Source organism: Schistocerca nitens, chromosome 9, assembly GCF_023898315.1.
Source record: "Schistocerca nitens isolate TAMUIC-IGC-003100 chromosome 9, iqSchNite1.1, whole genome shotgun sequence".
Lineage (NCBI taxonomy): Eukaryota > Metazoa > Arthropoda > Insecta > Orthoptera > Acrididae > Schistocerca > Schistocerca nitens.
The window spans coordinates 520,554,776-520,567,244 of NC_064622.1; the positions used below are offsets into that span (position 1 = coordinate 520,554,776).

At 44.4% G+C, this 12,469-nt stretch overlaps 1 protein-coding gene across 1 annotated transcript in view; it reads left to right on the forward strand.

Moving 5' to 3' along the window:
* LOC126203861 (aminopeptidase N-like) overlaps positions 1-12,469 on the forward strand; it is a 255,571-nt gene that overhangs the window by 116,910 nt on the left and 126,192 nt on the right. The window contains exons 3-4 of the mRNA XM_049938237.1: positions 8,492-8,748; positions 10,761-11,003. Coding sequence (XP_049794194.1) covers positions 8,492-8,748; positions 10,761-11,003 — 500 coding nt within the window. The remainder of the gene's footprint in view (positions 1-8,491; positions 8,749-10,760; positions 11,004-12,469) is intronic.

The window sequence follows — 12,469 nt, forward strand, 5'->3', positions numbered from 1 at the left end:
CCAGGCAGCTGTGGCGGGAAAATTCCCGCGCTTTCTGCAAAATAGGAACCGTGATTGGCTTGCTCAGGGCATAGCTCCGTGACGGAGCAAAATCAGCACAGAAATTGGCGCCAAGAATCTCCATTGGTGGAATGGTAGTGCTCCGGCAATGGAGTGGAATTTCCGCCGGTTTTCGAGTTGCTGATTGGAACGTAACCACGGCCACTGTCGTGGGGGCGGGAATGTTGTGTTCGGCCTGTACGGGTGCTCTGAGAGTCGGCAGTCGCCTTTCGGTCGAGGACGTCGAAGCAACCAGCCCTCGCCTGCGGTACGCCAGATCGTGTTCTGGGAGATAAGAAGACCGTTTGGTAATGTACGTCCGCAGCACCGGCAGATAGGGATTTTCCTAGGTGACAATCAGAGCTCAGCAGAGCGCGCCTGTTCATCCTTTTCTAACTTTGTTCTGTTTCGAGTAGCAGCAATTACTGTTGGGTTAGCTGTGTGTCTCTCTTGAGATTTGAGTGGAAAGGAATTGGCTCCACATACCACTTCGTCTTAAACCTCACGATCTAAGTTAGGGACAACTTCACCTTTATAGTGTTTGTATGAATCTCCAATTTTAGCCAGTTTGATGTTTTATAAATATTTCCTGTATTTCTTTTACTATTCTGTGTTTAATCTTGATAAATCATATTGTTATTTTGGACAGAACTTTCATTCTGTTAATCGATAGAGCAACCCTATCATTCCTTACTATGCTAATGAAACCTTGGTTTATTTAACTTATTTATCAAATTAAATTATTGCAGGTGCCAAACTCTCTTCTACTCCACTAGCAGGGTTGATTAGAGTCAGTTCGCGTATTCTTTTTATCCTTGTGCAACAGCAAAAGTCGGAGTTAGAATAGGGGGGGCTTAGAGTATGATTTACATATGTGGATTCTAGTAGAACTTAGTGATAAATACACTGCTAGCCCTGGCACCTCGCATAAAATGGCGACCCTGCCAGGATCTTTCCTGTGAATCTCTGATAAGCAAACAGGATTCTTAGTAGGAACATTCAATTTTTTTTCTCTACTTTTTTAATGATTAATACCCAACATGTTTTTTCTGGTAGTTCCGCGTTTAGTTTTAAGTAGCGGCGCATGATTACAGTTTTTGTTTTCAGTGTATATATTTTTTTTGTTCATTGTTTTTTTTGTGTTTCGTTGATGTGGTGTCCGTACCACATCGCACTTTGTCGGATTTGTGTGCGGTTTCTGTACCACATCAAATTGTGTTTGTGATTACAGCGTTGGAACAGCGTTGTTGAAATTTTATGTCTATGTGTAAAAATATATGGAGTAGATTAATTTAATTGTGCATTCTAGATAAATTTGTTTTTCATGAATGATAACGAGAAGTAAGGCACGACTATTATCGATCGAAGCTAAAACAAAAGAGGATAGAATAATGGATAAGGGGCAGTTTACTGACGGGAATAGGTTCGGAGATGAGATGGGCACATTTTTAGCAGGACAGGACGCCAGGGTCATTGATGAGGAAGGTGATTTGGACGCGATCTTAGAGCAGCGTTGCGGCCGTGATTATGATAGTGAGGTAGAGGATGAAACAGAGACAGTCACACAGGTCGAGACGGTAGCAGAAGTTTATAATCAAACGAACAAGAGCAGACAGGGGCCAGCTCTGCCACGTCAGAGCTCTAGCGCCCAGGTGTCCAGAGTTACATCACCCATGTGTGACGAGGATCAAATTGATGACATTAACCCAATACTGAGCTTCCTACGATCAATGAAAGAAGAAGCTGACGTACAGCGTAAGAAGGAGAAAGAAGAAGCTGACGAACAACGCAAGAAGGAGAAGGAAGAAGCTGACGAACAGCGTAAGAAGGACACTCAGGCAATAATTTCGCATATAGGGAAAATTCGTGGGGAATTACTAACAATAAAGAAAGAATGTGGAGAAGCCAAACAAATGTCATTGGTAGCACAAAAGGTAGCAGGCCTAGCCAAAACGGCAGCAACAGGGGCAATGAAAATCGCAAGAGTAACTTCTCAACTCGCAGGTCGCTTGCGACGTACAACACAATCCCACTCAAAATCCCTAGCATTCTTAAAGACTCAAGGGAATATTGTGGTTACGAACATCACGAAACGAATGAAAGAAGTAGAGAGTCGGATAGCAACACTAGAGCGAAACGGGCACACGAGCACTGCGCGTTCGGATACCAATGATGGAGTACACAGGATTGTGTCTCCGAGGAAAAGCCCTCCGTGCTCTAGCCCAGTGACAGCGTGCGGAACGAACAATGCACACGCAGAAACAGCGAGTAATAGCTCCAATAATTGCAGCCCACTTAGAAGAGTGAATGCTGAATGCCACTTCCACTGTGATACAGACGTAGCACATCACAGTTATCAGCAAGATAGAACAGGAAACTCAGCAGACGTGCAAGTATCGGAAACGAGTGACAACACCAGTGCGAGGATCAGACAGGATTTTGATCACAATCACTTCCTGTCGATACTAAAATTCCAGAAGTTCAAAGAAAATGGAGGGTCGATGCATCCGAAGAGCTGGGTGATGCAGTTTACAAATTCATTACCGGCATCATGGCCAACCCAGGCAAAATTAGAATTCATGTGTGTACAGATCGAAGGCCAAGCAGCGGAAAAGATGCGGGGCGTGGCAGCGACGTGTCGGACTTATCAGGAATTTGTTGGTGCATTCCTGCGGACCTACTGGTCAAAGGAAACGCAAGACAGGATTAAAGAGGAAATAATATTTTGTCCTGAACTGGAAGTGTCCGGGCATAGGAGCGCAACCAAATTTTTTGATGATTTACTCAAGAAGAATCAGTTTTTAGACAGTCCATATAGCAACGGAGAAATCATTAAATTTTGCTTTTCGAAATTGCCAGTTAGGTATCAACAGACACTTGTTGGGAAGTGTGGATCTGACATAGATGCATTCAAGAGTCTACTGCGCGAACTCGAAGTAGTCTTCGATAAACAAGACGCAAAGGACAGGAAGAAGGCGCAAAATAACAAATACCACGGGCCAGCAAGGGAAGACGAAAACAGATCGCATAATCGCACTGGTCAGTTAGGAAACCAGGGTTACGGAAATCAAGGTTACGCTATTCAAGGTTATGGATACCAGAGACACGGAAACCAGAACGTCAGGGAACAGGGTCAATCTAGACAAGCAATCTGGGACAGGAGGAATGACGAACGGCAAAGCGACCGTAATTGGAGAGAGCGAAATCAAGGACAACAGGAGAACCAGGAGATTGAAATTAGACCTCCAAATCCTAATGCACGTCAGAGGAGGGGGAGCCTAAGAAGAGATTGACGCTAGTCCATAGGACTCCACCACTTCTCTCACACAAAGAAGTTCGTGGAATAATAGTAGTTTAAGTGGTGTACATAGTAGAATAGGCAAAGATATGAACCTTTCTTCGGGGATCAATAATCGTTGCATTATAAGATTAAGATTGTTAAAGTATTAACACGCTGCGTTTTCTCGCATAAGAATTTACTGCTGTTAACTTTTTGTCTATGTTCGGGATCTCCTCTGTCGTTGAGATAAGAGGGACTACCTTTCCATGAGCAATGTTTTTGTCCTTTCCTATCTGGTGTCCATGTTAAGGGACAAAGATGAGTGACGAGACGTCGCACAAACGGGCGCATACAAGAACGTGCTCTTAGAAGCGTTCTGAGAAGTCGTGTTACGCTCAATAGCGGCCACAACCAGTTCGTGAAACGTTCATACCAATGCTTGCAAGGACGCGTCAGTGCACGGCAAGATTGTGGTATATTGCGTGATTTCGAGGATGAATATGGGCAGTATAGTTTTTTTTGCAGAGCTGCGCCAGCATCGTTGTCTTGCAAGTCGGGGTGATCCTGTGAGCGTTTGACTCCAATGGTGCCCTAGACGAGAGAAATGCGAGCATAAAGCCTACCATGCCAATGTGCTGGTTGGGGATTTAGCGTGCTGCTCGTGACTGTCACAGATGAATAACCAGGGACTTATACTTGGATATTCGTGACATACTGTGTAGCTGGCGTGTGTTGGGCGACTGAATGCTCAACAGGAACCACCCCTGGCTTGGTCATATTACATTGCTTCTGGAAAGGTGTGCTTTGATCCCGAAAACCGCATCAGATAGAGAAGGAAGTTGCAACTATAAATTTATTGTCGTGTATAGCCATGGCTAACCCAGTCTCTGGAGTTTCAGTGAGGCGTAGTGAGAACTCGGAGGCCATGTCGTATGGCGCGCACATCACTGTCGTCAATAGCGGCGAGCAGCGAGACATCTCAACGAAACAGGAATTATGTAAGAGTATTGTATAAGGTAAACAAAAAAAAAATATAATAAATAAATAAATAAATAAAAGTGACAGTACGATATACTAAGATAAGTTAAACTGTAGGATTTAACAGTAACTAGATTAATATTGTGGGGGTTTTCTACCACAAATGTTTGGCGCGCCTGTTGGGATGTTATTTTTCAGGTCATCAAATCACAGACCCGAGATGGAGGGACGACCGGCGAGCGAACGTAGAATAGTTGCATGTCTTTATAGTTCAGTAAAACTTCAGCCTGCATAAGAACATAATTTATTCAGAAGACATAGAATGTAGATCGTTGACATATGGTAGTTAATTCTTGAGCATGTCTACTGTCGATCTATGTAATTAATAGTAATATTAGTGCGGGCCTGCACATTTAGTTGTTCATCCATTACAAAGCATCAGTTATCACACACCATGTACATACTGAGATCGGTCTCTACACATATATCAAAATAAATTATTTCTATGTCTAGATTAGATGTTATAATGATTGCCATAGATTAATAACTATAAAAGTAAAATAACAGTGTCTGAAATGACAGACCATCAATGTTTCATTATGTAAATTTATTATAACATAGAAGGTCATGGGAAAAAGTTAGGCATAAGATTTTTGTAAGAATTGTGCAGATGACGAGGATCGTGGCAATGCGGAGGCCGGCTGGAGCGGGAACAAGAGGTCTACGGCTACCTGCAAGAAAAGAGCGTCAGCACCCCACCTGACGTGAAGGGCGAGAGCATCCGGTCCACAGGCTGACAGTCACCCGGCCGCATACCTGAGGGATTACGCGGGACCCTCGCCAGGCCACAAGCGAAAGTGAGGCTGGCCGTTGACACTGACACGCGACCCACACGCGACAGCCTGCTAGCTCTCCAGACGCGGCAGCCGTTTGGAGGGATTCCCTGCGGCAGACCACGTTGTCATGAGTACACGAAGAAGATCACATATCGTGTCAGAACCTGCGCCTCATGTGCCTCAGGACAGAAAGGGACGCTCTATACTCACCTGTTTGGGTTTTTACAACTCACTAGCATTGGCCGATCTGCATACACAAAGCAGTATCGTGCCACACTAACCAATGTATGGTGTCATTTCTTACTTCTCCTCCCTATTAGAGAGCAGTTTTAACAATAGTCACTCCACGTGCCATCATCCCTCGTCGAACTGCAATATTGGGAAACATAAAGTACTGTCCAGCGAGAGAAGAGGCCTAGACTAGTGATGTATCCCAACAAGTAGACCTCAGAGACAATTAATCGACGTGAGGAGAGCCTATCACTGTGTCTTCCTACCATACTGCCGTCATCATATGGGTGGGTCTTGGTCCAATCTCAACAGAGTACTGCAGATGCTCCAGCATACCCTACTGCTGTTTCAACAACATAGCAACAACATCCGACGTTTAGCCCTATGTGATGTCAGTAAGGTGTAATGTGTGAAGTGCTTCGAATATTTCTAACAATGTGATTTAGTGCCTCATTCTCAGCACAGTCGTGAACATTGTGCAATGTGCACGCACAACTTGATGCCCCATGAACCTTGTTTTTTTTTCTTTTCTTTCTTAAATTTCTTTCTCTAATGTTGGTTTTGTAATGTATGTTATACCTTGTATGTGTTTGTGTTTTTACACTGTAATTCTTATTACAAATTACTGTATTGTTCTCCACACCATGTTTTTTTTTGTATTTTGTATTTATTGTTGTGTGTATGCGAACAGTGTGCCTGAAGTCCCCATACACTGAAGCAGATACCACCACTGTCATTGTGAATGTACCATCAGTTCAGGGAACATTTTGTAAAGGTTATTCTTGCTGCAGGGAGACAGAATGAATCGGAGGTTGTAATTAGATTCTGAAAGCTCACAAAGAGATTGTTAAATTAAATAGTATCATGTGAGAGTGAGTTCAGGTTAGTTTCATGATTCAAATTGTTGTAAAATCTTGGGCATTCAACTGCGGAGCACTACAACTTTGATTGTAAAGAATAAATTGCTCCATATTTGGCTCACATGCCCGGGCCATATTTAGAGAGTGAATATCTGTGTGAATTGGTGTTTGGAAGGGGCTCCCTGGGTATGGATGTGTGATGTGAGTGTTAGTGTTCAATATTAAGAAAGTGAAGTTGGCTACATCATAAATAATCCTCCCTCTATGAGCTGCATTTTTCAGTTGCAGTGATTTTTTTTATAGAGTGCGGCATGTGGAGTCACTTTGTAAGATTGTTCTTGGGCGATTGACTCACTACCTTGCTCCTAAGTGAGCCAACCGCTCACCAATTACAATCTAAAATGGCGTAGGGGCAATGAGAGGTGGCATGAGCCCCCTCTCATATTTCTGTCTTACGATTCTCCTCTCTAGTTGCATGCGGTGGAGGTTCCGTTGCTATTCCTTCACACGCGGACTTCCCATGCAGCGTCTCTCGCCACCCGGGTGGTCCAGTGACAGGCGGGCTCTTCTGACTTTGAAAGGGTAGGCCGACAGGTGTGGGGGGTCGAGTGAATACTTTCCGGACGCCGACATTGTCAGGAGACGCGCCTGCGGGAGCCGGAAGTGGCGGCTGGGCTGGAGGTTCCGTTGCTTCGCAGAAGCTTAGCGAAAACACTTTCTGGCGGGCTACCAGCGAGGCGTGGGAATGACTTATGTACCCAGGCAGCTGTGGCGGGAAAATTCCCGCGCTTTCTGCAAAATAGGAACCGTGATTGGCTTACTCAGGGCATAGCTCCGTGACGGAGCAAAATCAGCACAGAAATTGGCGCCAAGAATCTCCATTGGTGGAATGGTAGTGCTCCGGCAATGGAGTGGAATTTCCGCCGGTTTTCGAGTTGCTGATTGGAACGTAACCACGGCCACTGTCGTGGGGGCGGGAATGTTGTGTTCGGCCTGTACGGGTGCTCTGAGAGTCGGCAGTCGCCTTTCGGTCGAGGACGTCGAAGCAACCAGCCCTCGCCTGCGGTACGCCAGATCGTGTTCTGGGAGATAAGAAGACCGTTTGGTAATGTACGTCCGCAGCACCGGCAGATAGGGATTTTCCTAGGTGACAATCAGAGCTCAGCAGAGCGCGCCTGTTCATCCTTTTCTAACTTTGTTCTGTTTCGAGTAGCAGCAATTACTGTTGGGTTAGCTGTGTGTCTCTCTTGAGATTTGAGTGGAAAGGAATTGGCTCCACATACCACTTCGTCTTAAACCTCACGATCTAAGTTAGGGACAACTTCACCTTTATAGTGTTTGTATGAATCTCCAATTTTAGCCAATTTGATGTTTTATAAATATTTCCTGTATTTCTTTTACTATTCTGTGTTTAATCTTAATAAATCATATTGCTATTTTGGACAGAACTTTCATTCTGTTAATCGATAGAGCAACCCTATCATTCCTCACTATGCTAATGAAACCTTGGTTTATTTAACTTATTTATCAAATTATTGCAGGTGCCAAACTCTCTTCTACTCCACTAGCAGGGTTGATTAGAGTCAGTTCGCGTATTCTTTTTATCCTTGTGCAACAGCAAAAGTCGGAGTTAGAATAGGGGGGGCTTAGAGCATGATTTACATATGTGGATTCTAGTAGAACTTAGTGATAAATACACTGCTAGCCCCGGCACCTCGCAGTAGTTGTATATCGATTTGAACATAAGAAACGACGTACGATTAACACAGATGTCACTGACATAGAGATACGTAATAAGTAAACTTATGTATCGAATTGATATGTTGTAGACATTGACATGCGTACAACTGTTTGTATCGGATGCCGCAGACGGTAGGTTCTACGTCTGAATACAATTTGCTTACTACACATTATAAATTGAGATACTCTTTAATAAACGCTCATTGACGGCATCAGAAGAAAGTGTTGGGGTGTCCCTCAGAACGCTGTCAGCAGTGGAATTGAGTTGTCGTAGTGAATAACGGTTCAGTATAGACATCGAATTGTCGGTCCCTGTGTAACTGGTCACACGAGCTCGTTCAGAGATCGAGGAGGGCGAGACTGTGCGATCAGACTGCTCCTACTTAACTACCGTAGTGCTCGAGACGACTTTAAGCTCGACGAGAGCTTTAACTTTGCTGTGGGAAGCTCTGTCGACAAAGGTGTCGTACGTTTTACTGCGCTGTTTGGGATCACAGGCCGAGTTCATCCTGTCTATCGGTCCGCAGATCACCCTCCACGCGGCCAGCAACCTCGACTTCGATAAGGACACTGTGAACGTCGTCCAGTACCAGCAAGACCCTACGAGGGACACCTACGTCGCCGTGACGTCAGTGGATCGCGACAATGCGACGGAGACGGCGACCGTCCGGCTGGTGGCGGAGGTGAGCGGCGAGGTTCGCATCGAGATCTGGTACACGGGCCAGCTGGCCGAGGACATGGACGGCTTCTACGTCAGCACGTACGAGGCGGCAGGAGAGACGAGGTGAGTAGTCGGCAGGCTGTGCTCGAGGTCCGCGTATCTCTTTTCACTGTTCTGTCTCACCAGTTTCCGGAATGACGAGGGCAATACAAATACCCAGTCCCCAGTCGGAGAAAATGTCTGACACGGCCAGCAATCGAAACAAGCCGGGACCCTGCGATCCGCAGGCCGGGCCGGGGACGGCTGGCTGCTCACACATTCGGCTGACTCGGGAGTGGAGTCGGTGTGGCGTGCCCGCGTTTCGCGTACGCTGAGCGTGACTCCGTCACCGGTTTCTCCCGTCAGTGAACGAACCCCAGAAACTAACAACTGCTACTTCACTTGCAGCGCCCGAAGCTGTCCTCTTAGATTCCTGCCTAACGACGCCATCGGCAATCGCGATACATTCCGAATAAACTGCCAACATTTATGATGAGCGAGAATAAGAGTGCCGCTGCTGATTGTTACACTCCCAGCAATTTCATCGTCTGTTATTTAAACAGACACGAGTTCAAAATCGAAGAAATTCATCCCCGAGTTGGGGCCGTGGCTACTGCAGGGGCCGAACAGTCGGTAGGGCACTTGCTTGCGAAAGGCAAAGGTCCGGAGTTCGACTCTCTGTCCGGCATACCGTTTCAATCTGCCAGTAAGTTTCAAGTTTCGTGTAGACTCTTATTCAGAAGATCCATTACATTTTCTGTCATTTTTATGTTCGTGAGATTGACCACCCTATCCGCAAATTAATGTTTGATTTCCTGCTGGGCTCTGAGCACTATGGGACTCAACTGCTGTGGTCATAAGTCCCCTAGAACTTAGAACTGCTTAAAACTAACTAACCTAAGGACATCACACACACCCATGCCCGAGGCAGGATTCGAACCTGCGACCGTAGCGGCCGCACGGTTCCGGACTGCGCGCCTAGAACCGCGAGTGATTTCCTGCTGTCTTACATTATGTTTCTTATGTCAATTGGAGGTTTTCTTCGTGTGACTCATTACGATCTTTTCCTGTTCGTTACTAACACCTTTAAAAACACATAGGGCAGCCACGATGCGGCGCCACTGAGATCCCACTCCGGTCTAAAATAACAGTCACTGTTTTGTTAATTACATTACACCTATGGTCACCGTTTAACTGTTTTGTCGTGCTTAAAGGTTTCTGTGTTATTTAACACTTTTATTCCGCTTTTTGCAAAATTGTGTGTCGTTCAGTTTGCCAGGCAAGGAGCTTCCCGTTATTACTCTTTATACTTCTTATGTGAATTTTAAGTATGTCCACGTTTTATTGTGAAGTAACTTTAATTAATGACTACGCATACTGCATTTTAACTACTAAATTTGCGATACTAGTCAGTAGCGTGCCGTAACTATAGTGCCCGCCGCTCGCCTCAGTCATTTGTATAAATACCACACACATCCGTGCCATCACACGCACTTACTATTTACCTATGTCTATAGTCAATGACTTTGACTCCTACATTAGGATATTTTATGGTATGTATGGCTGCTGCCCGTGGCTGTTAATGATATATTTTTTTCTTATTTTTTATGTGTCACCAGGTCTGTTATAGATTTTGCTTCAGCTAAATTAACTTTTTCGGTTACATCACTGTTATATTTTATTTGCAACAGATTTGAAGATGGCAGTAGCAGAAACTAGTAATAGTGGATTGTAATATCTGTGTGGTCAAGATGCATCTTTAAAAACAAGGTGCGGCAATCCGATCGCAGACTTCACGTCTTCGATTGATAGACATTTAATTATAAGAAACTGAACAAAGGGTGACGTGTTCTTCATAAATCTCCACTGTGCCGCTGCCTTGTAATAGAATAAACAAGTTATAACACAAAAACAGCGCAACGCGACGAAAGGAATATGGGGTCTGCTGCATGGATTGACGAGTCATTTTCGTGTCAGTTCCCACAGCTGCTATCAGGGAGACGAGTGGGAGCTGCACAGGCGTTGCCTTACTGCTCGATGCGATGGGGCATGCTACGTGTGGACAGGTCGACTGGGGCTGTGCCTCCTCTGTGCAGGTACCTGGCTGCGACGCAGTTCGAAGCGACCAGCGCCCGCAAAGCCTTCCCTTGCTTCGACGAGCCGGCGCTCAAGGCCACATTCAGTATGGTCATTTACCCTCCTCACAACTACAGTGCGCTCTTCAACATGGACCCCATTCCGGCTCCTACAACAACAACAACAACAACAACCACGACGACGCCGACGCCGCAAACGACTGAGGATGATTCGCCTCCACTGCGCAGCTGGCCTGCACCGAGGTACGTTTAGCATCGAAAACCACGAACGTCCCAGGAGGCAATAGCCTCAACACAAATAACATATCCTGCTGGCCTCTATAACTGAGGCACCAAGAACGATACACTATTATACAAGCAGATCTGCAGGTAACCTACCAATTTCAACTAGGAATATTACCACAGCTCAAAAACAAATTCAAATTCTTTTACAAGTTGCGGAAAATGTAGGACTAGAAACGTCATTCGAAAAACCGGAATATATGACGTACAACAAACAAGTGACAAAGTTTTTGATCACGAAATATGGAAAAATAAAAATGCTTTCTCAATATTTGGCGGAGGGGTGGGGGAGAGGGGGACGGACGGACGGGGGAAATCATACAAGAAAACGGTTCGGAAAAAGCTGTCAAAAAACAGCAGCTGAATTCAGATTAACACAAAACATGTATAATAAAAAATCAATTTCTAAATTCAGTAAACTTAGGTATTACAGCACTGTAATCAAACCTGACTGTCCTGGTGGAGAAGAAATTTTAATTTTAAGTAGAAAGAGAGATACCGAAGAAATTCGTGATAAGGAAATAGAAGAATGGACAGACATACATGGTGACATGAGGAAACGAAAACTTAAATTTAATGGGCACATTAAAAAGAATGGCACCCACTAGAGTAGTAGAATTCTACGAAAACATAAGTTAGGCCAAAAGGGAGTCAATTAAATCGATCACTGCAATTAAGGAGGATCTCAAAGCAGCCGGTATAACTCAGGCAGACGGTACAGATAGAAAGACATTCAGACAAAAGATACTTGATTAGAAAGTTGGCCATAGACAAATTAGAAAACGGACTGCAACACCATGGTCTGATGAAAGAAAGACATAACATTCAGAATCGATGAAACATATTTGGACACAAAGGAAGGCCAACCATCAAAAGCGACATTGACTTATTGTACGTCGCGTGGTCCTACTGTACCCATACGTGAATAATGATAATATTGGTTAACATTGTATCCAAAAATCTCGAAAAATTCCTGACCAATTTACTTCAAATTTTTACACAACATTCTAGTAAACACAGAGACAGACATACGCTATTTACTTATTTTAAGCAACAATGTGCATATTTTCGGCGAAAGCTGACTGTCAAAGAGAAAATGCTGTGCTGTACTGTGCTGTGAAAATGGGCAGTTTTGTCTTTTCTCTTGCCGTCAGTTTTAACTATGACGGCGGGGCATTTCAACTATTAGACAAATTGTTTCTCTAATATAGCGGGTGATCAAAAAGTCAGTATAAATTTGAAATCTGAGTACATTACGGAATAATGTAGATAGAGAGGTACAAATTAACACACATGCTTGGAATGACATGGGGTTTTATTAGAACCAGAAAAATACAAAAGTTCAAAAAATATCCGACAGATGGCGCTTCATCTGATCAGAATAGCAATAATTAGCATAACAAAGTAAGACAAAGCAAAGATGATGT